Source organism: Aythya marila (assembly GCF_965140915.1).
Source record: "Aythya marila genome assembly, chromosome: 3".
Taxonomy (NCBI): Eukaryota; Metazoa; Chordata; class Aves; order Anseriformes; family Anatidae; genus Aythya; species Aythya marila.
Window position 1 is genome coordinate 3,111,756 of NC_139044.1, and position 24,308 is coordinate 3,136,063.

Consider the following 24,308-nt stretch of genomic DNA (forward strand, 5'->3'; position numbering starts at 1 on the left):
ATACTTCCACAAAAGCCCTGTCTTAGAAGTGAGCAGATGAGCAACAGAAATGAATGAGGACAGAACTCAGCTGACCCTAGCAAACACCGGTGGATCCAGCCTTTTTATTTATTTTTAATATTATTCAGTCACCATAAAAACAAAACTTTCAAAATTTAGCCCAAAGAAAAGTGATGAAAGACTACACAGAATTCCTGTACTTCAGCAAGGAATCCATGAGTAAAACAGCTGTGACTTCAACTGTATCTTTTATCTTAATCTTCCCTGAACTTAGCCTCAAATTAGTAATGTATTTAATATGCAGGTCTTTATTGACATTCAGCATGAAAGTGCTTAATTATTTCAGCTGTCAAGTATGACTTTGAGAATAATGTAACCCAGAAAATGTTGTCTTAAGTACATTTTGCAAGGCAATTAAGTCCTCCAGTCAGTGCCTACAGAAGTCAAGGGGAGTCTTTCCTTTGGCTTAATGGTTGTTATAGTGTGCCCTGGAAGACCTCTATTTGATAACAGCAAGCTACTTTTAGTGCTTTGGATATCCATGCCTCTGTATCCCTATTGAAGGCTTTGTAACATATTTTCCCTGAAGGTTGGAAGTCTCAGCACTATAAGCAATCCATTATAACTTTTTAATCTTTTTTTGACTTTGATTGCATGGGAAAAGCCACTTTAAAATATTAAATTAGCATGCAGTCTTCACTTACCATCATCCATAATTCCTATGGTAACTCCTTTCCCCGTGTATCCCAGCTCCCATGCTTCAGCTACATTAAGGTCAAGTCCAGGAGTCCCATCTGCTTGACCAGTGTTAATCTAATATATCAGTGAAAAAGAAGAATATCTTTTTTTACTTGATAGACATGCTACCACAGCCATTGATTTTTTCATTATACCTTTGCATGTTTCTTTGATATGGAAAATATGTCCAATTTGCTTTGGGGTGCACAACTCTATGTAATCCTATCTACTGCAATAATGCAGGGATTAAAAAAAGAAAGAAAAAAAAAAGGTGGTGATAGTAAATTCACTTCTTTGGGGCATATAAGATTTGGTTAAACCCTGAATCTTTTCAACCCAAAGAAGGATTTTTCTATTCAAGCATGTCAGGGCAGCGGGTCAAGCGAGCAAAAGTTACTCTAGTAGTTTTACAGAGGAATTTTTTATGAGCAGGTAATGCTTTTTTTTTTTTTTTTTTTTTTTTTCTTGAAAGCAGGGAGCTACTGGAAGTCACTAAACCACTGGGTTTAGTGCCAGAAATGACTTCTTTGATAAACTAATTAGGCCTGCTTTGAGCAGGAAGGTTCAGCAGATGAACTTCAAGGGTCCTGTTCAATATTGTACGTGGATGTGATTGTACATGGGGTTAGGGCAATCCCCTCTGTCTTCAGGCACTAGTCATGTTTACCAGTCTCATTCACAGATTTCTCAAGTTCCATGGTAAACATAATACAGATGCTGCTCTTCCAAATGTAAAACTTCAACTTTGTGTCAGACAAATTGTATCAAAGTGCATTTTAGTGCTCTTTATAACCTAAAAACTACATGTACAGCTTGATAAAAGTATGGTTATTTTTATCACTGCAGCATTTTTATTGACTGAAGTACCACAAATAAGTGAATTAATTCACACTTTAGTTTATTATTCTATTAAGGATGAAGTCCCATCCATGCTACCATGTCTTCATTCATCTGGCAACTCTCATCTTAGAAAAAATTAACAGACATCTTTGATGGATTCATAAAACATTGGATATGCATTAAGAGGAAAGAGAACAAACACTTTTCATAATCAAAAAGAGCCATCTTAAGTGAACATGATGATATTACATTTACAAAGTATTTTACTGTAAATAGGTTGCAATGTTAAAACAGCAAAGTTGCTTTATCACATTTTTAAGAGAAAAATATCTTTCTTAGGTACTTTTATGTAATAAAATATTTTTTATTTTAAGACTAAAAACTTCTCCCTGTAAAATGGGACACATTAAAAATGCAACAATTTAGTAAAACATTAATTTGTTTTGACATTGGCCTCAAGCCCGAATTCATCAATTTTCAGCTGCTCTGCTTTTGACAGAAGAAAGTCAATCAAACAGTATTCAAATTTCTACAAGAAAATTAAAACCTCAACTTCTCCTAGTTACTACACTAGAACTTTTTGTTATAATTCTGTAACAATGCTTTACCTGGCAACAGCTCAAAGACATGATTCATATGCAGTTTTAGGGGTCACATCAGCACACCAGGAATGCCCACAGGACACCAATACAGTTCTCCTTCTAGAAAGATCCTTCTAAGGATCTTTCTGTTGACTGAAATGAAATTAGCTCTTGAAGTTTGCTGGGTCTTCCCAGCATAAAAGAGGTACAGTTAAATACCATAGGCCAGTGTCTTGGATCCATGCCCAAGTTCTTGTGAGAGAACTGGAAAGAACGCTTGCAAGACATTGCAATGGCATGGAAAAACTTGAACGCCAGTTATTTAGTTACGATTTCTGTGATTTTCTTTCAAACTTACCAGATACCATTGCTTTGTAAATAAAGGATCATTCATGTTGATGTCAATGTCATTGATATCTCTATATCCTCTCTTCCTTCTGCTGAAGCCTTCCTGTTGCACAGCTTTCTTTACCTGGAAGGGTTAATTTTTACATCGTTAGCTCAATGTTCTTAACTACAAAGATTTTTTTAGCATTGTTTTCAGGAAAGAGAAGGCTTATGAAATCACATTATTTGTGTGTGTGTTATTCATTCAAACCCATGGCTGATTTCAGCTGAAATTTGCAAAGAGGCAGAGAGCTCAAGGGCTAATAAAATTCTTGGGAAGAAGATGGCTAGGTAGAAGAGAGACACCCAGAAGTGTCCTACCTGGAGGAAAACTAAAGATTGATCACATTTTAGATACCCAAGAATCTGCAAAAGAAATAGTCCCTATTCAGACATCATTGGTGTCATGGAACTTCTTGCCATGCTTTGAACCATCAGTATCAAAACCACTGCCATTATTAGATGACAAAATTATTTAACTAATGGAATATTTAACTTGGAACACGACTGTTCCAAGCTGCAGGCAACTGATAAAATGAGGATGCATGTCTGGGCCATGATGTCTTTTACTTTTTCAGATTTTAATCCATGTATTTTCAGAGTATGCCTTTTTTAGAGTATACCTCTGTTGCCTTTCCTGCAAGAGATTTGCTGGGAGAAAAGTACCTGGGGCTGTGTGTTCCCATTGTACTTCTGAGGTTCTCAAAAACACATCTTACTGATCCATTCACTTTCAGGGGTTATCTTTGCAATAAATAAGTGATAAATAAATACATTGGCAAGAAAACTAAATGAGAAAATGCCGCTAAGTGGACCAGACCAGCGAAAGTATAAGACATGAGAATACTGGTTATGAAACAGAAGCAGCCACAGTTTTTTAGAGATCCTAGTTTTTATGAACTGCAAAGTCATGTGTAAACATAACTAAGCACTATAGAAAACAAGAAAACTTAGACACACAAATACCTTTGGAGGCAGAAACTACAAATGTCAGACCATAATCATCTTGTTTGTACCCACATAAAAGGACTCTCCAAAAGGACACCACTAATTGGTTGTAATTGTTCCAATATGTGTTAACACACCTTGCAGACATGCTTTCAAGTCTGGCATACTCTGCTTGGCCTAACACCTAGAACCAAGACAACATGATAGTCCCAGGATCTCATTAAAAAACCATCATCAACATCAAAAAAAAAATCCATCCCTCTTGATCAAACAGAAAAGCTGAAAATCATTAATTGGGAACACCTTGAGAAGCAGGAAGAAGGCAGCAAACTAACATTTCCTTAGGCATTTAATTAAAAAAAAAAAAAAAAAAAAAAAAAGAAGAAGAAGAAAGAAAAAAAGCAACAACAACAACAAAACACAGTTATTAAAGAAATCTCCTAATTTTTGAGCCATTTCTACATGTGTGGCTTTGGCATTTCTGATTAAGAAGATGTATACAGGAGTTACCCTGCTGTGTCACAGTAACTCATGTAGTGTCAAAATCAGCAGAGGAGAAATTCATCCAAAGGCTAAATCAGCCATTATATCACCTGATTCACTCTTGGAGGTGTCCTTCTGTCTCCGTTAATTAAAGCGGGAGCCTCAAAAGACAGCACTCAGTGAGGTGCCTAAGGCTGAGATGAAACTGGGATCTAACTGATTGGAGCTAAAAGCTGTTTTCCTCCCAGCTACATTGCTTCATTATAACCCTGAAAGCCTAATACCAATGCATAGGGAGCAGGCTGAGGCACCGTGTACCTGACCCACTCTGACAGAGGCTACTGGAAATCACTGATCTGCCCTAAAAGGCTGTATCAATGTTTCTAAAAATCTACTTGTGTGAATTCCAACTCCTTAGCTAAAGGTACAAAATGATAAAATACTAAATTGGTAGCTTTCATTTCTATGTGTTTCCGTTACTTGTTCACATTCATTAAAAGCAGAGAAGACTGAAAAGAAAAACTAAAACAAAATAAGCTGAAAAGAGGACAGTGATTAAGCAGGAACCACATGAGGTGTACTTAGTGGTGCCAGGTATCTGTATAAAGAAAGGTATAAACACACTGTTTGATACCTCTAAGATAAGGCTCAGTGATGCCATGGAGACAACAGAGCAATCACCTGTCATTATGCCTTCCTCCGTTACCACCCCTGCCTCTGTGCTTGCAATTGCAAACCCCGAGCTGTCACCACATCAAATAATTACGAACAGAAGCCAACCCTCACTTAGAGGGATGCCAGAGAAAAAGATTTCATGCGTTTGTGCTCCCACGCAAACTTGCTGGCTCTGCAGGACCTGCTGCATTAAGGCACTGAATTAGGATGTAGCACAAAAGGAATTCTTCTAATTAAAAAGCAAGGCTTTGGAGCCATGGCTTTTCTTTAAGACAAGCTGGAGGAAGTGGGGAGCAATTTGCAGAAACAGCACAGGCTGGTTTCAGTCTTCAGGATCATCTCATTTGTCAGATTTGTTACATCTTCACAATAAAATATAATTTGTTTCTTGTATTATATTAAATTACATTATAATTCCCTGAGACGAGGAAATATATATGAAATATACACATGTTCTCTGAACTAAAACCCCTCTACAGGCTGTTTTCTGAATGTCTCACATGGAGCTAAGGTGTACAGGATATTACCATCTAAAGAGTAACAGTCTCAGAAAGCCCGAGGCCTCTTACACTACAGAAAGGTTTTTCCACCTAAGTTTAGTAATGGTGGTAACTCACACAATTGCATCCAGGAAAGATCAGGCTTTCCTGTCACGAAATGGGTTGAAAGCTTTGGGTAAAGCCCTGGTACCTTCCCACTCTCCAGAGCTACAGACTGCCTCATCAGTCGCCTTGTGTAAGGATCTTACCCTGCATGAGAAGCAAGAACTTGCCTGATGAAAATGTGATCCCAAGATCTGGTAACATCCATACATTCCAGAAAAAATCCCCAATCAAGCAAATTTATCCTGGCAAGGGATGACGCAATTCCAATGATTTCAGTGGAGAACCTCCCATTTAGCAGATAGCTGATTTGAGTGAATCCTTGTCCTCTTGCCAACAGGGTATCTCGATTAGAAAAACAGCGTTTTTCCGCTTCTGAAAACTTGTGCTTTCATCCCTAGTCTAGAGAGACTAGGTCTAGAGAGGGACCACATCTGATTTTGCTTCTCTCTTAAAGGTTTCTTCCTAAAGAAGAGCAGTCCTTCCTGTGTTATCAGTAACATAAATTCATTAAATATCATGATGCAGGTCATATGTTCTAACAATACATAAAAGAGAGAGCTTAGGATCACATCTTTGCATGTGGAATGGTGGAAAACCACTGAAGAACATTCTGATAACAGCCATAATCCTGTGTACTTCTGCCATGATCAGACCTGGAATCCAGCCCTCAGTCGGATCCACAGTGCACCCCCGTGTCAGCTTTCAAATACTTATTTCTCTAACTGAAACAGGAAAATCAGTGTTTGTAAGATGGACTTTTGATAATAGCATCTCTAAAGGATTTGAGCCTGTGAAACATGATGCTTATTAGAAATTAGCGAAGGAACAAGATTTCCTTACAAAACTAGCCTGTTTTTTACTGTCTCAGATTTAGGCTTATTTGTCAGCAATAGCAGCTTGTGTTTATTTCATTCCTAATTAATTTATTCATTCTTCATTATGATACAAGCTTAAGCAGTGAGCAAAATCTGAGCATATATTTTATTAGCACGTGACTAAATCATGCAAAAGTTACTAGATGTGTCATTATCAGAATGAAGGCCATGGATCAAAGAAGGTAGTCCATGGGTGATAAGACACTTACAAGGAAAAAAAGGTTCAAGTATCGATTTTTAATATACTTGTACTTATGCATGGTGCATAAAGTCACTTGGATGATAATAAACCAGCAGGATACTGATGCAGAACAAATTAACAAAATAATCAATTGACTGCGATACTGCACCGGGAGGGCCAGAAACCACAGCACTCTAACTGTGCTCCATGCTCCTGTGAATGCCAAGACAATCAGCTCCTCATTTTGAAGGAACAGGGTTAATTGTATTGGTGAGCTCCTGCAGTTAAATGACTCTGTTATACTGAGTATAAATGACAAATTTACTAAATTATACCAGTGGATATTAAAAAAAAAAAGTGGAACAGTGCACTCAGCCCCCAACCTCAAGAATCAAGAACTTTGGAACAGGAGAATTCTGGGCAAATTCCAGAGGAAAAAGGGAGTCCCAGTGATGACATGCAGTACGCATGGCTTGCATGGCTGTTTTAAAAAAACATAGCAGTGAGATGATCAAGGATGACCAAAGGGTATGGTGGATCTTTTTTCTTTAAAGGCTCAGGGTCAACACAGGTGTGCTCCTGAAGATGAAGGATGAAGTCGAAAACCAACTGCCTGTATTTTTAAAGAAGTTAGGTTTAGGCCCTATCAATTGTGCAGAGGAGCAATCTTCCATGAATGAAGGTGGCTCAGAACAGCTTGTCCAGACACCTGAAGGCATCATCCAACAAACCTCCGCCAGCTAGTGGAAAGCTGTCCTGACTGTTGCTACCAAAGAAACATGGTGACAACAGAAGATGAAGGCAGAAAAATTCAAGTGAGCCTGAGTGATCGGCACACCTAGCTGTCTTTAAAAAGGAATGAGAATGGGATATCAAGCACCTACAGCAGCTTGTCAGGGTCTTAGCCACAAATGACATCCCCTCTCTCTGATTTCAAACCCCTTACAGAGTTAATGTGTGCTTAATTTTCACCTCTGATTTCTAAGTAAACACAGACGAAAATATTTAATTTTACTGTCCATTCCATCTGTGTAAAATAAGAGAGAGATGTCTGTTAGAGAAATATTGATCCCATTCAGAGAATACATGCTCATCACCTGTACTGTCCAACAGATGCTTGCTGGTTGGGAGCTCTGAAGACGTCAGAGAGTACCCATCTCATATGCTTCCATGTTTTTCCTAAAGCCCCAAAGCAATGAAGATTTGTGAGACTGACCACTACAAAATAAAAAGAATAATGCTGACCACCAGGGAAAATGCTGACCACTAGGGGAAAAAAAATGTACAGACCTACTTGAACTGCACCTATAGTCAGATAAACCGAACAAAAACGAATGACTTTTAAATGCCAGTGTGGGTGTCCCTGGGAATGGATGTGGCCAAGTATCACTCCCAGATTATGGTTCATTACCCATTCTCAGTCAGCCAGACTTTCAAGGACTTGGCTCCCTGACAAATAGAGACAAATCTCGAAAGCAGAGCGCCTGTTGCCTACTCTTACCAAATACGTTTCAGTTTTAGACCTCATGGTTGATTCTCCAATGAGCAATGGGAAGCTGAGCTCTCTGCCATACAGTCACGGGAGCTGTTTGTGGCTGAAGACACCCAGGGGAGGGTCCAGGGTGTGATACCAGGGCATCCAGGCAGAGCCAGGATCTCAGCAGCTCTCGGTTTAGGAAACCGAGACTTGTTCTTCAAGGTACACGTTGTCTCCGGTAACAAAAATGCCAGCAAATTATTAAGAGAAAAGTGCACAGCACCAATAGTAAAAGATTCCAGCTGCCATTTGCAGATTGATATGTATTCTTGTGCATGGCTTCCTATTCAAAAAATCTGTCAAATGCTAAAAATAGATATTTGAAAATAAATCTTCAGAAATCTTTCCCCACCTGCTGCATCCTCACAGAGAGCAAAGTGTTCTCTAGCCTTCTAAAGATCTGCCTCCTGCTCATGAAAAACAAAACCAAAACAAAACAATATATTTTTTTCTCCCAGTAATACCAAAAGGGACTGGTTTTCAGGTGTAGCTAGCTAATGTAGCCATTAACCAATAATGTGGGGTGGTAAGGCTGTGAGACTTCATCTGGCCATGGTGCTGCAGAAAATTGATGCCTTTTGCCTTGCCATTGTTGGATTCATTCTCTTGATTTTAAACCTTCAGAGCCTGTTTCGAGGCATGGAAGGAATAAGCAAAGATGTCAGGGAGCTTAAGAGTGTCACTAATCACCCAGTATTTACTAATTAAATGAAAACCTCTCCTCTCAAGCAAGCTAATAATTTTCAAAGATTCTCACGAGTCTCTCATAGCAATGAGTACATAGCAATGGGTCCCTGTCGGTAACCGGAGGTGTCTCTGGTGCATAAAAGGGTCTCCAAGTGCCTTCTCTACCTACACTCATAAGTCCCTGGGGAGTTTTGTGTATATGGATCCTTTCCCCTGGCTATCCTGCCCCTCCTTGGTAGGTGCAATCAGAACAGCTACACCAAAGATGCAGCAGCTGTTGAAGTACAAGGCCTTTGAAACAAAATATTTATCAACACAACCATACCTGTGATTTCTAAACAAAATAAACAGGAGTAAAATTGGTTTTGATATCCAAGATTTCATGAAAGTTAATAATGCATTTCTTTTCATTAAATTACTGTATTTTTTTGTTTTATACATTTAAAAATGGGTATTTTCATAATGACTAGCATAGACAGCATGAGAATTGCTTTGATTTCTAGAATAAATCATGTTTACTATAAAATGTGTCAATCTTTCATTGTTCTTAGCCATTCTTCTTCCACCTTGCTGCTCATTTTTTATTTTGTTACTAGCTAAAACTGTGTCATCACATACCAAGAACCTGCTGCTTTTTTGGTTTATTAATCTTAGATGTTCTGCAACAGTCCAAGAGTTTTCCACTTTCTCTAACCAGCCCCATTTGACTGCTCAAATGCTTCTGAGTTTATGTAGACCATCAGCAGATACCAAAACTTCTGGACACTGAGGTTGTCTCCAGTCATCACTCTTGGGATGTCTTCTAAGTTTTTCCTGGCTCCAGCTTGTGCTTATTGAACTTTCTTCTCCACTCTGGACACGTCACTGCAAAAACGTCATGCTCCCAGTAGCACAGAACAAGGGTTAAACACCACCCCTGTTAGACTCTCCAGAGAATGACCCTTTCTCACTGCCTCACACAGCAAAATGTGGCATAGCTGGGGCTGATCACTAACTTCTCTGCAAATATTGCTGAAAACTATAACAACAGAGGAACAGCCATTCAGGAAACTACCACAGAAGTTCAGCATCAATCAGACAACACTAAGACATTCAAGTAAACAGCCTCAACTCAAGGGGTCCACTCAGGCAATTAACCTTTCTTGATGGAAACACAATTTGAAGAACTCACGTATCAACCAAGTTCATATTAAAATAAAAAAATAAATTCATAAATTCCAGAATCAACTTGCTTCTGCCTTTCTTTGTGACCTTTCATTTTCCTGATGTTAGCTCAGTGCCTGGTAAATAAGGAGCTTTCAAAAATAAAAGAAGGGAAAAAGAAATCAATATTTTTGTCCATTTAGCAGGCCTCTCACAGTTCAGTGACATTCAGGAAGCAGTGAGTAAAGAGACAAGGGATCAATGTGTAAGAGGAGGCTGAAGATCATATTCAACCTGCTCAGCTAAGCAATCAATAGTGCTCCTCCAGCTTCTACTTTGAAATGCAAGTGAATTGTTTAGACTGCAATGTAAAATGAATGCTGAGTATAGATGGTCTGCAAAGGAAAATGCCAATTTGGTAAAACTGAAATTTTCATAGGGTCATGCCCTCTTTGACAAAAGTTTTTTTATTTGTTTGTTTTGTTTTGTTCTTTTTTTTTTTTTTTTTCCTTCTTGTTCTCAAAATAGAATTTATTGAGGGGAAAGAGTGAAACAGAGAAAAATCCCTGGCTACCTCGATATCCAGTGCAAAGCCTCAAGAGCAAGCAAACTCTGATTCACATGGCTGCTGTCTCTTCAATTTGGCATGAGGGTCATATCAGGAATGGTACTATCACAAGTGCTGGCTATTCTAGGAACACTGTTCTTACTTCCATTTTTTTCAGTGCTTCAAAAAGCCAAAATGAGGGCAGGAGCATATCTGAAATCTTAAGGTGTTTCTAAAGGAATAAAAAACTGTTTGTTATCCTACCTGGAGAAGCTGACATTACACTGTATGGTATACAATGACAGAAGAGTCAGAATAATTTCTATTTCAAGCAATGTCTCTTTGCAAGACAGCTACCTCCGTTATAAAACCAAAGATCGTCGTGAGAATGAAATTCCCCAGAGATGGGATGCAACTGCTTGCATCAGTCTCAGCAGTGGGTCACACTGTAAACCACAGGGACATTTTATCAGCAGCATGCGGGCAACTTTGCTGGCTCAGCAGTTACAGCAGGCTACGCAAATCAATCAGAACAACCACATCTCTGTGCAGGTGGAAACAACAACATGCCTGCTGACAGAAAAAAAAAAGGGGGGGCCCCATGCATGTAGGGCACTCTATTTACTGCACACCATCCCTTCTTAGCTGCAAAATCAGTTGCTGCAAATAAAAGCTCTCCCTTCTCTTGCATCCCTTAGCCAGTTACTGCAAATAAACGTTTTTTAAAACATCATGCTTGAAAACACCCACCGTGTTCTTTCTCCTCAACAGTAAAAATCTTTTCATGGAGTTATTTTCTTTTATAACTAAGGCCACCATCAGTCTTTCAGCTGATACAGCAGCCTCAAAGTAGGTCTAAGTTATATTTGCACTCTCTCTACGGTATAAAAAGGTTTTAGTTTAAAAGGCCCAGTTCATCTTCAAGATTGCAGATCATTTGGCATTGAGAATGGCTTTTGGATATATTTATGTAGTACAAAGAAGAGTGATGCTCACATGATGCTGAATCTTCTAATTTAATAATTCCCTCTTTGTCGTCATTTATAACTTCGTGCTGTTTTTTAAAATCCTGGGCACTTCTCCAGCAAAGGACTTTCTTCCTGCTCCACAGCAGCACACTGGTCCTACAAGGAGAGAGGTACTACGCAGCCTACCTTTATATCACCTCCATTTACAGATGCTGTTAGTGTGGTTGCTGCTCCCACACAAGCAATGAATATGCTATCCGATACATCCCAAGGGAACTGGAGTGCTCATAGGCTAAAGATGCTCCTAATTCTGTTGATTTTAAGATAATTTATTTCACAAAACAAGTCTCCAGTTAAGTGGGGATTGCAGGAAAATACCACTTGGAGAAAATCTGTTCAGTTTAGTCTGTATGGGAAGACTCAACAGGTAAAAGTATTCTCTTCATTCAAGTGTATCCTTGACCCACCCTGAGGCAGAAGAGACTTCTTGCAGATGTGTATTTGTGGTAATGCCCAAACTAATTTCCAGTCTTAAAGCATCATCTGTTGCAGCTTTACCTCTAATGTCATGCATTTTCTTTCTAAAGATGCCAATTTGCTTTACAGATGCGAAGTTTAAGTGTGCTCCATATGGACAGCCTGAAAGAGCCTTGCAATATGCCTGTGTAGGTACACATCGCTCCTTAGGGAAACCAAGTCAGCAGGGAATGTGACCTTAAAACAAGTCTACAGCATGTACTGGAAACAGCCCCCATTATCTCCAACCCAATACCTAGATTTGCACTTAATAGCTAGCTTCTGACCTGTGTCATAACTCAACTTTTCCACTTCATTCTCCACAGCCTCCTTCCCACTCAAATTTCATCTAACAGCTCATCACTCGCCTTGAAACATCTGCTTGGAAAAACACAATACACGTTTCTGTCACAGAATTACTGGCATGGATTATCCCCTTCCCACGTCAGCAGTAAATATGCCACATTGTCACACTTGTTGAAGAATTACATGTTGCCCTGTCCTTCATGTGAGGATCTATTTTGCTTTTGGTATAGCTGTCCCCCAGGCTCAATGTCAGTATTCAGTGGTGGTTACAGTACTGGGAACTGTTTGGGGTTCCTCTCTCATCCTTCTGGCCCTTCCAAGCAAACGAGTCCTGCTGGATCCAGTGGCAATGAAAAGTCATCATACGAAAGCATTGCCAGAATCTCAGGTAAAGAACAGCTTCCCGGAATAAAAACTGTGTCATGGCATTGGCAGGTAGGGAAGGCAAGCTTATGTCAGTGCCATTGTCCTACATACACTTGTGAACCAAGCTCCAATCAACTTGACTGAAATTCATTTCAGAAAGGTCGAATTAAAAGTTGGTTAAAACTAGCTGTGGCTCCTCAAAACCTGGATTCATGAGGTGAGCATGAAGAAAAGTTGGCTCCATCCTACAGAACACAGGTGTTCCCAATCCTGAGTTCAGAAAGGGCACAAATGCCTTTTGATTTCATTTTCCTGGCTGCAATCCACAGAGTGCCCTGCAGAATACAATCCCACGCTTTTATACCCTTCTCTGCGTTGTCACTGTTGAAAACAATTCTCCTTTCCCCATCCCTTTCTGTTCTGTGAGCAAATGTTGCACTTTGAATCTGGGGAGAATACCACTCTAAGAGGCATCTGGTTTAGCATCAGCAGAAGGCAGCAGCTCTGTGTAGGCAGAGGAGGCTATCACAAATGGCCATGCTATTTCAGCAGCTCCTGCAGCCTCTGCTCTCAGGTCCCCACTGCACCATACCAGCAGGATGCTGGTACTGCTCCCTTCCCAGTGCTGTCAGCTCCTCCCCAGCCAGGTGGTGCTGACAGCTGCAGAAGGCCCACTTAGCTTTAATAAAAAGTAAGCCTAATTTTACAAAGCTGCCTGCCTGCCTGGAGTGATACAGCGACAACTGTCAAAAAGTCAAAGCTTATTCTAATATTTCAAACCTGTAATACTTAAACTTCAAGGTTCACACGAGCGCTAGCGATATATTAGTGAGCCTTTCTTGTCCATTTGTTACGCCTTCCGAGCTGCCTTGCTACCTCAACGGAGATGAAATACGCCATCACACAACACCAACCTTCCTGAAGTGCTGCCTGGTGGGAATTAGACTGGCTGCACAATGTCTTCTCTCAGGAAATTTCATAACTAGAAACCAGAGACAAAACAGAAGCCAATCTCATGACAGAGGGAAGCCACAATTACGCGGCTGCTCACATGCATGTATCTGCTCTTGCACCCAGCAGCAGCGTGGTTTTGTGTAGCACAGCTACCTCTTTATCCTATTACCATAAATACACCGGGCAGACAAGACAAGGGAGCTTGCTCCCATGAATGCCTTTCCCAACCCACTAGGAAGTAACTGGAATTTGTATCGATTGGGCTGTATGCTGTAAAGCTTGCAATTGCACTTTTTCAGCTCCTAGATTCAGAGGCTTATGGATTCCCATCACAAAGCACGCTAATAAAATCAGCAGAGGTTTATGTACTGCTGCTGCACAGCATCGGGTTAGCAGCGTATTGCTGCCAGTGAAAGGCCATCTGCCACAAAGGATGCACCAAAACAGAAGGGCTTCCACAGACCAATTTCTGTATCAAGAGGAAAGGCAGGAAAAGCTGGGAAATAAGGGACTGGTTTGCAAAAAAAAAAAAAAAAAAAAAAAAATGGTTTGCAAAAGGAGAAGAAACAGTCCATGTCCTATGCATCTAGCTTTTACCCCAAACAGTTTTTAATTTGATACTTTCAAAGGAGTAACCCTGATGGTTGTCATGACACCCTGCATGTCAGAATCCTTCCGTGTAACCTTCAGATGCCTTCCTTCCATTTCCACCAGGGAACTCGCAGAGAGCACAGCTGCAGAGCTGTCCGGTGCCTGGCACCACGGAGCAGGACCAAGGCAGGCAGCTCGCCAGACCGAGGGCTTCTCCCACCTCGTCCCAGGACCTGGTTGCCACAGATCCTCCTTCAGTTGCCACAGAGACAGGGCAGGGGAAGTGTAGGCTGCATATTCACATTGTGTTATCTCAGCAAGCCCTTAGCAGAGAGGCTTTTTACATAACTGCCTGTCCCCTGGCTGCTGGTCAGGCTGCTTTCTAAAGCACATCTGCCCAATTAAAAATATTTTCAAAAATCTTAGAAACAAAGGAGTTCTGCCTAGATTGCACCGTCTGCCTGGTTCCGATTTGTCACAGATCCCTCCATTCAGCCATCACCTACAGCACAGAAAAGTAGCCCCAGAAGAGCACAAAACTCATTATTCATTGGAGTTGCATGTGCACGGCCGTGGATTTTGGTGCCAGAACCTTCCCCTGTCCCCACTGGTTCATAGCACAGGCTGGTTTAAATGAAGTGCTAAAATCATCATCCTGCTACAAATTCTTTGAACTGCTGCTGCTTTTTTTTTTGGCCAGGAATGAGGGAGTATCTTTACAGTGAGGTTATTAGCATAAAATAATTAGACTTTGGAGTATATTTTCCTCCCAGAGCATGTACATAATTCGCATCAATATTTATAGGAACCTCTATCCACACTCATTGACAGGAGGCTGTACCTCAAGGGAGTGAGAGAGTCTAAACCTTAAATATGCTTTTGCTTATCACTGAAGATTTCCATACGCTCCTGTAAACTGCTATCCTCATTATCTACTACTTACTCTTCCTAGTTTATTTCCGTTGAGACAAATTTTTAGCAAATCACAGAAGAAAATCATTTGCTCGGGCCTCACACAGCAGGCAATCAAAAAATGATGCATGCAAATTCTACGGAAATTGCTCTTTGTGTCCAAACTTTGAGACCCAGTTCCCATTATGGTTTCCATGGAATAAATGGAAAAGCTTCCTTGATGAAATTACATTCCTTTGGTAGGAAAAGTGATGACTCTCTGGTTAATGCTAACAGTGCCTGCTGCATGCCTGTTTATGGGCTCTTGCTAGTTCCAAGCAGCCAGCATTAATCTCGGCTATGGCGAGCACTGAAGAAGTGGCTTGAGACTATCAGTGCTTCACAGAGTAATAGAAGGGAGATTTGGGGAAATAAACTCCTACAGCAGAAGGACCGTCTTTAGGATGGTTTAAACAGATACCTAGAGGGGCTGTTAAATTTCAGGTGTCTTGGATGGTCACAGTCTAAAGTCTGAAACACCCAGTGCTGAACGACACAATCACAGACTTAGCAAGCTGTAGATGACACAGTGACATCAAAGAGAATGTCTCTTCTTCTGGGACCTGTCCTTTAGGAGAGAGGTGCTGAATGACCATAACAAAAGGGAAACGATGAACAGTGAAGTGCTGCCAAAGACACAGCAGGATTACGTAAAGAATGGAACTGCCAAAATCTTGGCTCAAAATGTCATTTTATGAGTCTGCAGGGAACAACAGCAGTTTGCAAAACAGGGAACAATGAAAAAATAGAAAACAAGGTCCCTGAAAAGGGCTGAAAATTACAACCACTTCCATTTCATCAAGGGTCAGCCCAACTGAAGTTACTCCCTCATTTCACCTCACCCCATACCACCCCAGACTGAAATGCAGCTTAGATCAGAGAAATGCCCTAGCTCAGAAGCAATCACTTTCTTTGCATGGTATTTTTTAAAATGCAGTCAGACTCCTTTCCCAACAACAGCTATTTGTCTGAGAATAAAAGCGGCAATGGTCAGAGGAACAAATAGTGAGGACAGAGGAGGCAGGAATATCTAAACTCAGAAACACCGCTGAGAAAAACATCAGGTGAAACCACCATGGTGGAACAACAGCGCACGTTTATTAGCTTCTTGGCTGAGATTCAATCCTCCAGAAGTGCAAAGACCCAGGTTCCAACTCTTCTTGCCCAACAGTAAATACAGACTCACTCCATTTATTTCAGTGAAATTACTTCAGATTTTCACTGCTGCAAATTGAAGCAATGTCTGTATCTTGTGTTTAACGCCATCCCTGCGAGGAGAAAAACTGTTAAAAGCCTCCCTCCAGTTGAACTCAAGCTCAGTCATGCTGGGCTGAACTCACAAGGACAAGATATTATTCTTCGCTTCAAGGGCTGATGTCTGTTCCTGAAGAAGTAACCAAATCAGAACACAACCCACCGGTGAGGAAAAGATGCTGAAATACTGAGGGGGAAAGAGGGAGCAGGGGTGCTGAGAGAAGCAGCACACAGAGCCCTGATAGTCAGTGTGTATTTGCAGATTGGTCCTCCTCAACAAGTCCTTCCCGGGGCTTGTGAGGGCTCACCACAAGTGGCTGTCCCCAGTTCCACAGAAATGCTGTGAAAATCACAGTGCGATCCCCACTTGAACCATGTGTTGTTGCTTCATGTGTTTCTTCTCCCTCCCATTTAAGCCAGGTACCTTCTTCCTCCACACTTGCCTATAGGTACTGAAAACTCTCCATGGGGAGTTTCTCTTCTCTGTATCACAACTCACCACGAAGGCAACTTTTAGACAGGCAGAGAGCACGAGCCCCTCATACCCTACACAAGCATGCAATGGAGGTCATGATTTGATCAGGGGTAAAGGAAGCAGATGGTTATTTTGTTTGTTTTTCCCTAACATCTGTTATGTAAACAGAGTCCTGGAAAACTATTGTCTTGTCCAGTAAAATAAGTATCTGAGGTTCTTATGGAAAGTATGCCTGAAAAGAAAAAAACGCCCTTGGCACAACTGAGATAAGATGTCTGCTATTTGTCCCCCTCTTAAGTCTCTTCTCAGTTTAACTCAGAACTTGATTAAAAAAATAAATAAATAAATAAACACAAATAAACAAACAACAGCAAAAAAAAAAAAAAACAAAAAACAAAACTGAAGGAAATCATTTTTCATGTCTCATCCAAATCACTACTCAGAGTAGGTAAACGGCCACTATTTTAATCAGAGAAAACACAGTAAAGGAGGTTTCGAATTACCTCCTAAAGGAGATGAAAACTATTTTTCATTTCATTGCACATCTACATCTGACGGTAATGTGCCGAGTGGAGACAGAACCTCAGCTTGGAGGCAGTGCTAAAAAGATGCCTTGTCCTGGTGTTACACTGCTGCTGCTGGCAGCTGGGGCAGGAGAAGGGAAGGAGCTAAATGCCAGCTTCCTACTTGCAGAGCCCCAAGAGAGCTCCAAATTCCACGAGCAAACACTCTAATAAAACCTATGCAACACCTACACAGCCCTAGTGCTGAGAAGTCACTGATACATCTCTCTGACAAACAACCCTTTACCCTGCTGATCAACATATTTTTGGGGAGCCTGAAGCAGCACAAAGACACCCAGCTCCCTGGCTTTCTGCTTCCACTGGAGAATGCAAGGGGTCGAGGGCTAGATTTTCCCTTCTGGAAAATGCTGCAGCTATATATGTTATATGGATACACTGCAGTGTGTTCAGCCAAATAACTTGAGCTTCGATTATGTAAAAAAGGAGTTACTTATTGAGCAGCAAAGAATGAAAATGTTATTTAGGTTACGGTCTCTTGAGCACAAAGACCTCTTACTCAAATCCCTACTAGGCTGGAGGTGAACATGCTTTCTCCATCTGCTGCTGCTACCCAGGATGGAGAGGGGCAGTCCTGAGAAAAGCTGGAACGAGCCCTGGGGAAGCAGGGACAGGAGCGGAGGCAGGACCACTAGTGCTGCATCATACCCAGGGACAAATGCCTCCATGCAACTCTGTTATTATTTTACGCTTAGATAGCCTCTAGCACAGTAATTTCCCTTGAGCCTCTAGATCGTGCATGTGGAAACGCTAAATGACAACAGTAATTACAGTTTAAGGTTACTGTCCTTTGTCTAAGTCTTTCGGGCTTCAGAGGATCTGCACTAATCTCTTGTTTTTTATTTTTTCCCTGCTGTTCTCATCTCAGTTTTCTTATTGCCCAGGTGCTGTAAAGACCACTGAACACCACAAATGGCTATAATCCAACCTCTTTTTTTTTTTCTTTTTCCTTCCTTTGGAACAGCAGACTGCATCTGGAATCTACTTGTGCTTCTGCTCTGCTTTGCTATATGCTGTTTTAGAAACTTTAAAATGCTCTCTGTTTATTGGCAGCATTTGTAAAAAGGACATAATCCATGTTTGAAGAATGTTTTGAATCCTGTAGTTAATGATTAGTTCATTACATTCTGTAAAATACCACAAATTATTTCAGATGGACAGGCTGATCATTTCAGTGGGAGATCTGCAAGTACAAAATCACCAAGCCAGCCCTCTTCCCAGTCATCTATTTTGCAGGCAGATGTAAAGTATTTGGAAAGATTTATTGGAAAGATTTATTTGACTTTCTGGTTTAGACTGAATTATTCATTGTTTCAAGTCAGGCAGGTAGTTCACCTTGCACACAGTTCTTAAGAACAGTGCTAATAAGAAAAACGCAATAGGTAGATTTTCCTGACAAACAACGTTCTCAGGTAGACAGCTGTCTATACTGAAACACATCCTTTCTCTGTGCAAAAACATTCAATGTTCCACAGCGAACGGCACAACACAAGTAGACTTCACTGTGACTCATGCCCCTAAAAGCAATGTTCACACCTTCTAATCCCAATCTGAAATTTGCATTTCTTTCATATGCTCAGATTTTTTTTTCCAAGCATGCAAAAGTTGAAACATTTCATAATTAAATTCCAAATTGCTTCAAAACCTGCATATACCACCACTGCAATTAAACAAAACCTAATTTTATTTTTATTTTTGCTATGGCAAGTTGCTGCAGAAGTTTCTCCCTTCGACGGCAAATAATTCCCTGTTTCTGGGAGCAGAAGATGGCTGCAGTTCTGGACAATAATCAGGTGCTTATTTCAGAGGCTGTCCCGGACTACCTACTTGTCCTTGCATGAAATGCAGTTTTCACATCATTATGGAAAATGGAGTCAGACCTAGGGATATCTGGAAATAGGATTTTCATTTTGAAGGGAATACTGAAACTGAAGAAAATAATAAAAAGTTCCAACTGGAAATGTTGAAACAAACTTTTAACTAAATGAAATAACTTGGTGCAATGAAGTGTTTTTGACTGATTCATTATTTTGACTATGAACATTTGGACTATGTTCCTGTTGCTTTACTGTTGCACAATCAGAAATAAAGCAATTGAAATTTTCAACTTTTCAACTTTTTTCAACTTTTTTTTTTTTTCTCCTGTACAAAAATAATAGTAATTTTGATTTGATTACCCTATGGAAATTTTTTCTTAAGATTTTCTTGTAACATGCCTTGCACAACTGGGAAAAAGATCCCTGAGAATGAATCTTTTATATGAATATTGTTAGGTCAAGAAACAAGGGGAAAAATATTTAACATGCAGGTCTCCCTTCTTCTTTTCAGAAAATAAGTAGTCCAGACAGAAATCCTCTTCCTATAGCAATCAAGGGAATTATTCCAGGAAGAGCTCATGTTCCAAAAGAAATAAAATGGATTCCAATGAACATTTTCCCATGGTAGCACCACAGTTCATAAAAGAGAATAAAGAAAGCACTGTTCAATTACAGTAGTGTCTCCTGGACTTAGAAAATCACATTTTTTGTCCAAACCCTCAGAGATTGCTTGTTGCCCCCCAGCATCAGACCCATGCAATGTGAGAGGCAGGCTATTACAAGAAAACTTCAGCCTGTTGTGAGTTGGAGAAAAGAGCAATAATAATGGTACTTAAAGGGTTTATAAAAGGTACCTCATGTTTGCGAGACACTCTGCAGACACTGCCTAGCATGCAGCTACACCAAGCAGAAGGGCTGGGATAGCAGCTACCAGCCGGAGCCAAGAGCTCCTTGGTTCACCAGGCAGCGAATGCCTCCAGGCACCATGACGCTGACTTTGGCCGAACCACGTGTAGGACAAAAGCAATCCAGCGATCCAGCAGCTCTGCAGGGGAAAGCTGGCTGAGCGCCAGGGAAATCAGTGGAGTAGCACAGAAGATAGGCTCAGGACTGAGTTTATCATATCTGCTAGATGACAAAGCCAAGTTAGATAGGAGCAAATGTAATCAATCACTCAGCCTTCAAGACAAAACACAGGGCATCTTCTCACCACTGAGGCTTGTTTTATTTTTCTGCTTTTCGATGAGGATGCAACCATAGCACTTGGACTTCCTCCAAAGAAAAGAAAGAGGAAAGAGTGTGTGGAGGTGGCGAGGAAGAAGAGAACCAGCTATTAATGTTCAGCATAGCACTGCAGTGTTACATAAGATGGAGCCAAGCAGTAATCAGCTTAGCGTAAGACCAGTAGCATAGAAGAAACAATTAGATCTGGCAATCCTGGTTCTTCTGTGAAGACTTCAAGTTTGCAAAGCTCACAGACCCACGACTGTGTATTCCTATGTATGAAAGAATAATGTTTGCAATCAATGAAGGTAAAAGGAGTGGAGACAGACTATTTACATTTATGAAATATTAACTCTGTATGCATAGTAAGAGTGTATTTCTTCTCAGCAGTAGCCCTGTATCAATACAGAACATAAAGCAGTATCTTTACTTAAATGAGGCCATCCAGATGCCATTTCATGTAAGCAGACAAAGTTGTAATATTGACCAGAGCCCATTTATGACAGTGTGGAGCTGATATTATAGACCTAAGGAGGAAAAATAAATAAATCACGTGGTGATGTTATGGTATTTATTAGTCTTTCCACAATGTTTTATTCTACCCAGTCCTGTCCTACTCCTCAGCATGGAAGTTTACAAGGCCAAGAAGCATTATGCAACTTCATCAACCCATGACATACATATTAGCATTTTAATTACTGTTGGCTATTCTCAGACATTCAAGGCATCCATTTTACTGAGAAGCCATGTTCCAATGCAGCTTCAAATAATTACTGCAGAAAACTATTCAGAAACAATTTAAATTGAAACCTTTAATTCATTTCCAGTCTATCTCCAAATACTGCAATCAACTTTCTCTGACCTTTTTAAACTCTTTTTTGTATTCATGGAATGCATCATGCATACAAGCAATGCTTTCACAGATATATTTGTAAATCCTTGGTGGCTTCTGGGCTGTTGAGTTTGTGGCAAAAAAAAAAAAAAAAAAAAAATCTTATATGTGGGATGCAGCACACATGCTTTGTAGAACTGGAAACATAGAATGCTTGTAGCAACAGTGTTTGGAACAGATTGCAAAAAACCAATAGGCTGAAATGCCATTCACAAAGGAAACACTCATTAAATTTTAAACAACAGTAAAAAGCATGTGAAATGGCATGAGCGGATGCACTACATAAGACATTTATTATGCGATACATTAACTTATACCATTATATCAATTCCTTTAGCTCAAATCTCTTAGTAGAGAGGGCTTCTTATTTTGTTTTTAAACATCACAGATATCCCAGAAACTACACCAATGCAAAAAATGTTCAAGTCTTCTTATGTTGCTTTTGATTTAACTGTTCATCCTTGGCAATAAGTACAAGGCAGTGCAGTGAATGTCATCAAATGAATGGTTTTGTACATCTCATGTACACATAAAAAGTCTATTTTAACAGCTGATTTACTGACATCAAGAAAGAATAAACTGTTAGAAATTAATTTTCTTCCATTCTTAATCTGCTGTGGCAAAGTCTAAAATACATGGGCATCATATGCTATCAATAGCACAACATTTTGACTAATTCTAGATTATTCCCAATGTATATGTCAACTCATTTATTTCCAGTCTTTTAAAAGGATTTAACTCTCAGTTTTCCAGTATCCCAAATTTTGTGTTTGGATTAGGGATTTTCCAGAAGAAAACAGACTATGAAATGCCTTGTATTGTTCCTGGGGAAGTTCTTGTATGCAATTAACTTGTTTACAACAAGAAAGTACAGCTGAACAGTACACAGGTGCTCTAAACTTAAAGCAAAGTTAACCCTGAAGACAGGCTCTTGCATGGCAGTCTGGGTTGTATCACAGCTCAAGCACCAGTGAATGGGAAGGGAGAGCATGCATTGCACCCTACCTTTTCTGCCATCACCAAGCACAAGAGCTCTCAGGCTGCAGCTGAACCCCTCCAAGGCAATGCCTGCTGTCCTGAACTGAGCCTTGCCAAGAGCAAGGAGAGGCATCAGCGTCAGCGCGTGGGGCCAGTGCACTCCGGCACAACTGCAGCCTGGAGAAGGCCGAGCAGCAGCTGCCTGCATCTCACCAGCACAAGCGTCGTATACTCTCACCACTGCTTGCATTATAACATTAAACAGACCCCGTCAAAGAGTGAAAGCTGCAAGCTGCACAGGCAAATAACAAAGGCAATGCCCACACTAATGCTCAGACTGTTCTCGAGACAGGAAACCAGGAGACAGAAAAAGCGGAGGGAGACTGGAGCACGAGGGTGCTGTCAAGAGAACAAAGATCAGCAATGCAACTAATGCCAACTCAGCAATTTGCAGGCAGCAGAGCAGAGGCTGAAGGTGGTCAGCTGTCTCAACAGATTTCTGTAAAATTACTGAACTTCCCACATGGCTACAAATATTTCTGAGGGATAGAACTCATTTTATCACCTTACTCCATGTTATCCTGAGCATCACTTTCAGCATTATGAAAATGATACAACATGGGACTAGAAGCAATGCCAAGAGATCATCCAAACCCTCTCAGGCCCGGGGCAGAACCAGCCCAAGCCTGTTCCGATGGCTGTCGGACCTTCACTTCAAAGCCCTGGCCACGTGGACTCCACGGCCCCCCATGCACCAGGACTGCACCATGGCAGTACTTTTATTTTTGGAAAATTCCACGGGAGTCTGCAAAGCATCGTCTTCACTTACCAGTCTATTATCTTGCCGTACTTTTTTTTTTCCCTTCCTAATAGCAATAGTTTTAGCTTACCCTGCAATTTTAGTTATACAGTATTTCCATAAAAACCACATGCATGTTTGAGCTCAGTGTCATTTTGATAGTCTGTTATTTTATTATGTGGAGCTAATGGTCCTTTTTCATACAATATAGCTATACAAGATTTCCAACTTTCTTTAATGCTGATGTTGCTGGATTGATTTTTGCTGTTCTCCCCCCCCCCATCCCCATAACTGCCTTTCTAGTTGCAAAGTAATAGGGCAATTCAGCTTAGCTTTTACATAGGGCTGGATATAACTGCACTCACTCCACTAGCAAATTGTTTGAAATACTCTATTTTCTATACTCAGCAGTGTTGTGACGGTTTACATTAGAACTGCATTGCACATCATGGAAACAATATATAGCTTCTATATACAAGCCAGCAATATTGCACTTAACATCAGAAATTCAAACTTGGAAACTGGAAATTTTTCACCATATGCTCAACAGATTTCCTCGGAGGTGAAGGGGACTCCTGCATCAACCTAAGTGACAGCTTAAGTGTCTGAGTGACTCTAGGCCTCAGTACTTTTATAAGTTTCTTTTTACTCTTATTACAGAAACTGGCTCTTATGAGCCATCTCCTGATATCTCAATCAAAGAGCAGCTATGTGCCTTAAAGCTGGAGCCACTGTCGATCATCTCTGCCAAGCAGCTGCACAGGGCTTTCTGTGGGCTGTTCATTTTCATCCAGCTCTTTTTGGGCATGTACAGAGTTTATAAGAGGCTGGGGAGAGCTAGAAATAGGACCACCTCAGGTTCAGTTTTCAAAAAACAATCATAGAGAATTTAGCAATCACTACTTGTAGTGATAAGAGTCACGCACTGACAACAGTCATGAATCAAATTTACTACTTCACTGAATTTTCACTTTTCTTGGAATGACAAAGATCATACGACATGCAGATTTCCTACCCTTACTTAGCTTTGTCCTACTGGCTGTGATTGACCACTATCTGCAATTTTTCTAAATAGCATAAAAGCAAAATGTTTCATGTAAGTGGTAAATTCTCTCAGTAACAAGACATACACCAGACCACTCACCAGATTATCTAATATATATGGATGACTAGAGTTCGTTCAATAATTTTTTCCCTCCTCTTACAATGCTTGTCATCTAGCTTCATTATGAATTAGAAGTACAAAATCTTAGAAAAGGACCCCGACCTGTATGGGAAAGCAACACAAATACAGTTCAAGATCCTGTCAAACTGAGAAAGTTATTTCTAAAAGAATCAGGCCTCCCACTGAACTGGAACAGACTCGCAGAAGCCCTTCCTCACATGCACTGGATAAAGTGCAAGACAAC

General features: G+C 40.5%; 1 protein-coding gene across 1 annotated transcript in view; it reads right to left on the reverse strand.

Moving 5' to 3' along the window:
* PCSK2 (proprotein convertase subtilisin/kexin type 2) overlaps positions 1-24,308 on the reverse strand; it is a 102,160-nt gene that overhangs the window by 51,537 nt on the left and 26,315 nt on the right. Inside the window, exons 3-4 of the mRNA XM_082756529.1 lie at positions 2,518-2,631; positions 705-813 (exon numbers count right to left, since the gene is read on the reverse strand). Of these exons, the coding sequence (XP_082612655.1) occupies positions 705-813; positions 2,518-2,631 (223 nt within the window). The remainder of the gene's footprint in view (positions 1-704; positions 814-2,517; positions 2,632-24,308) is intronic.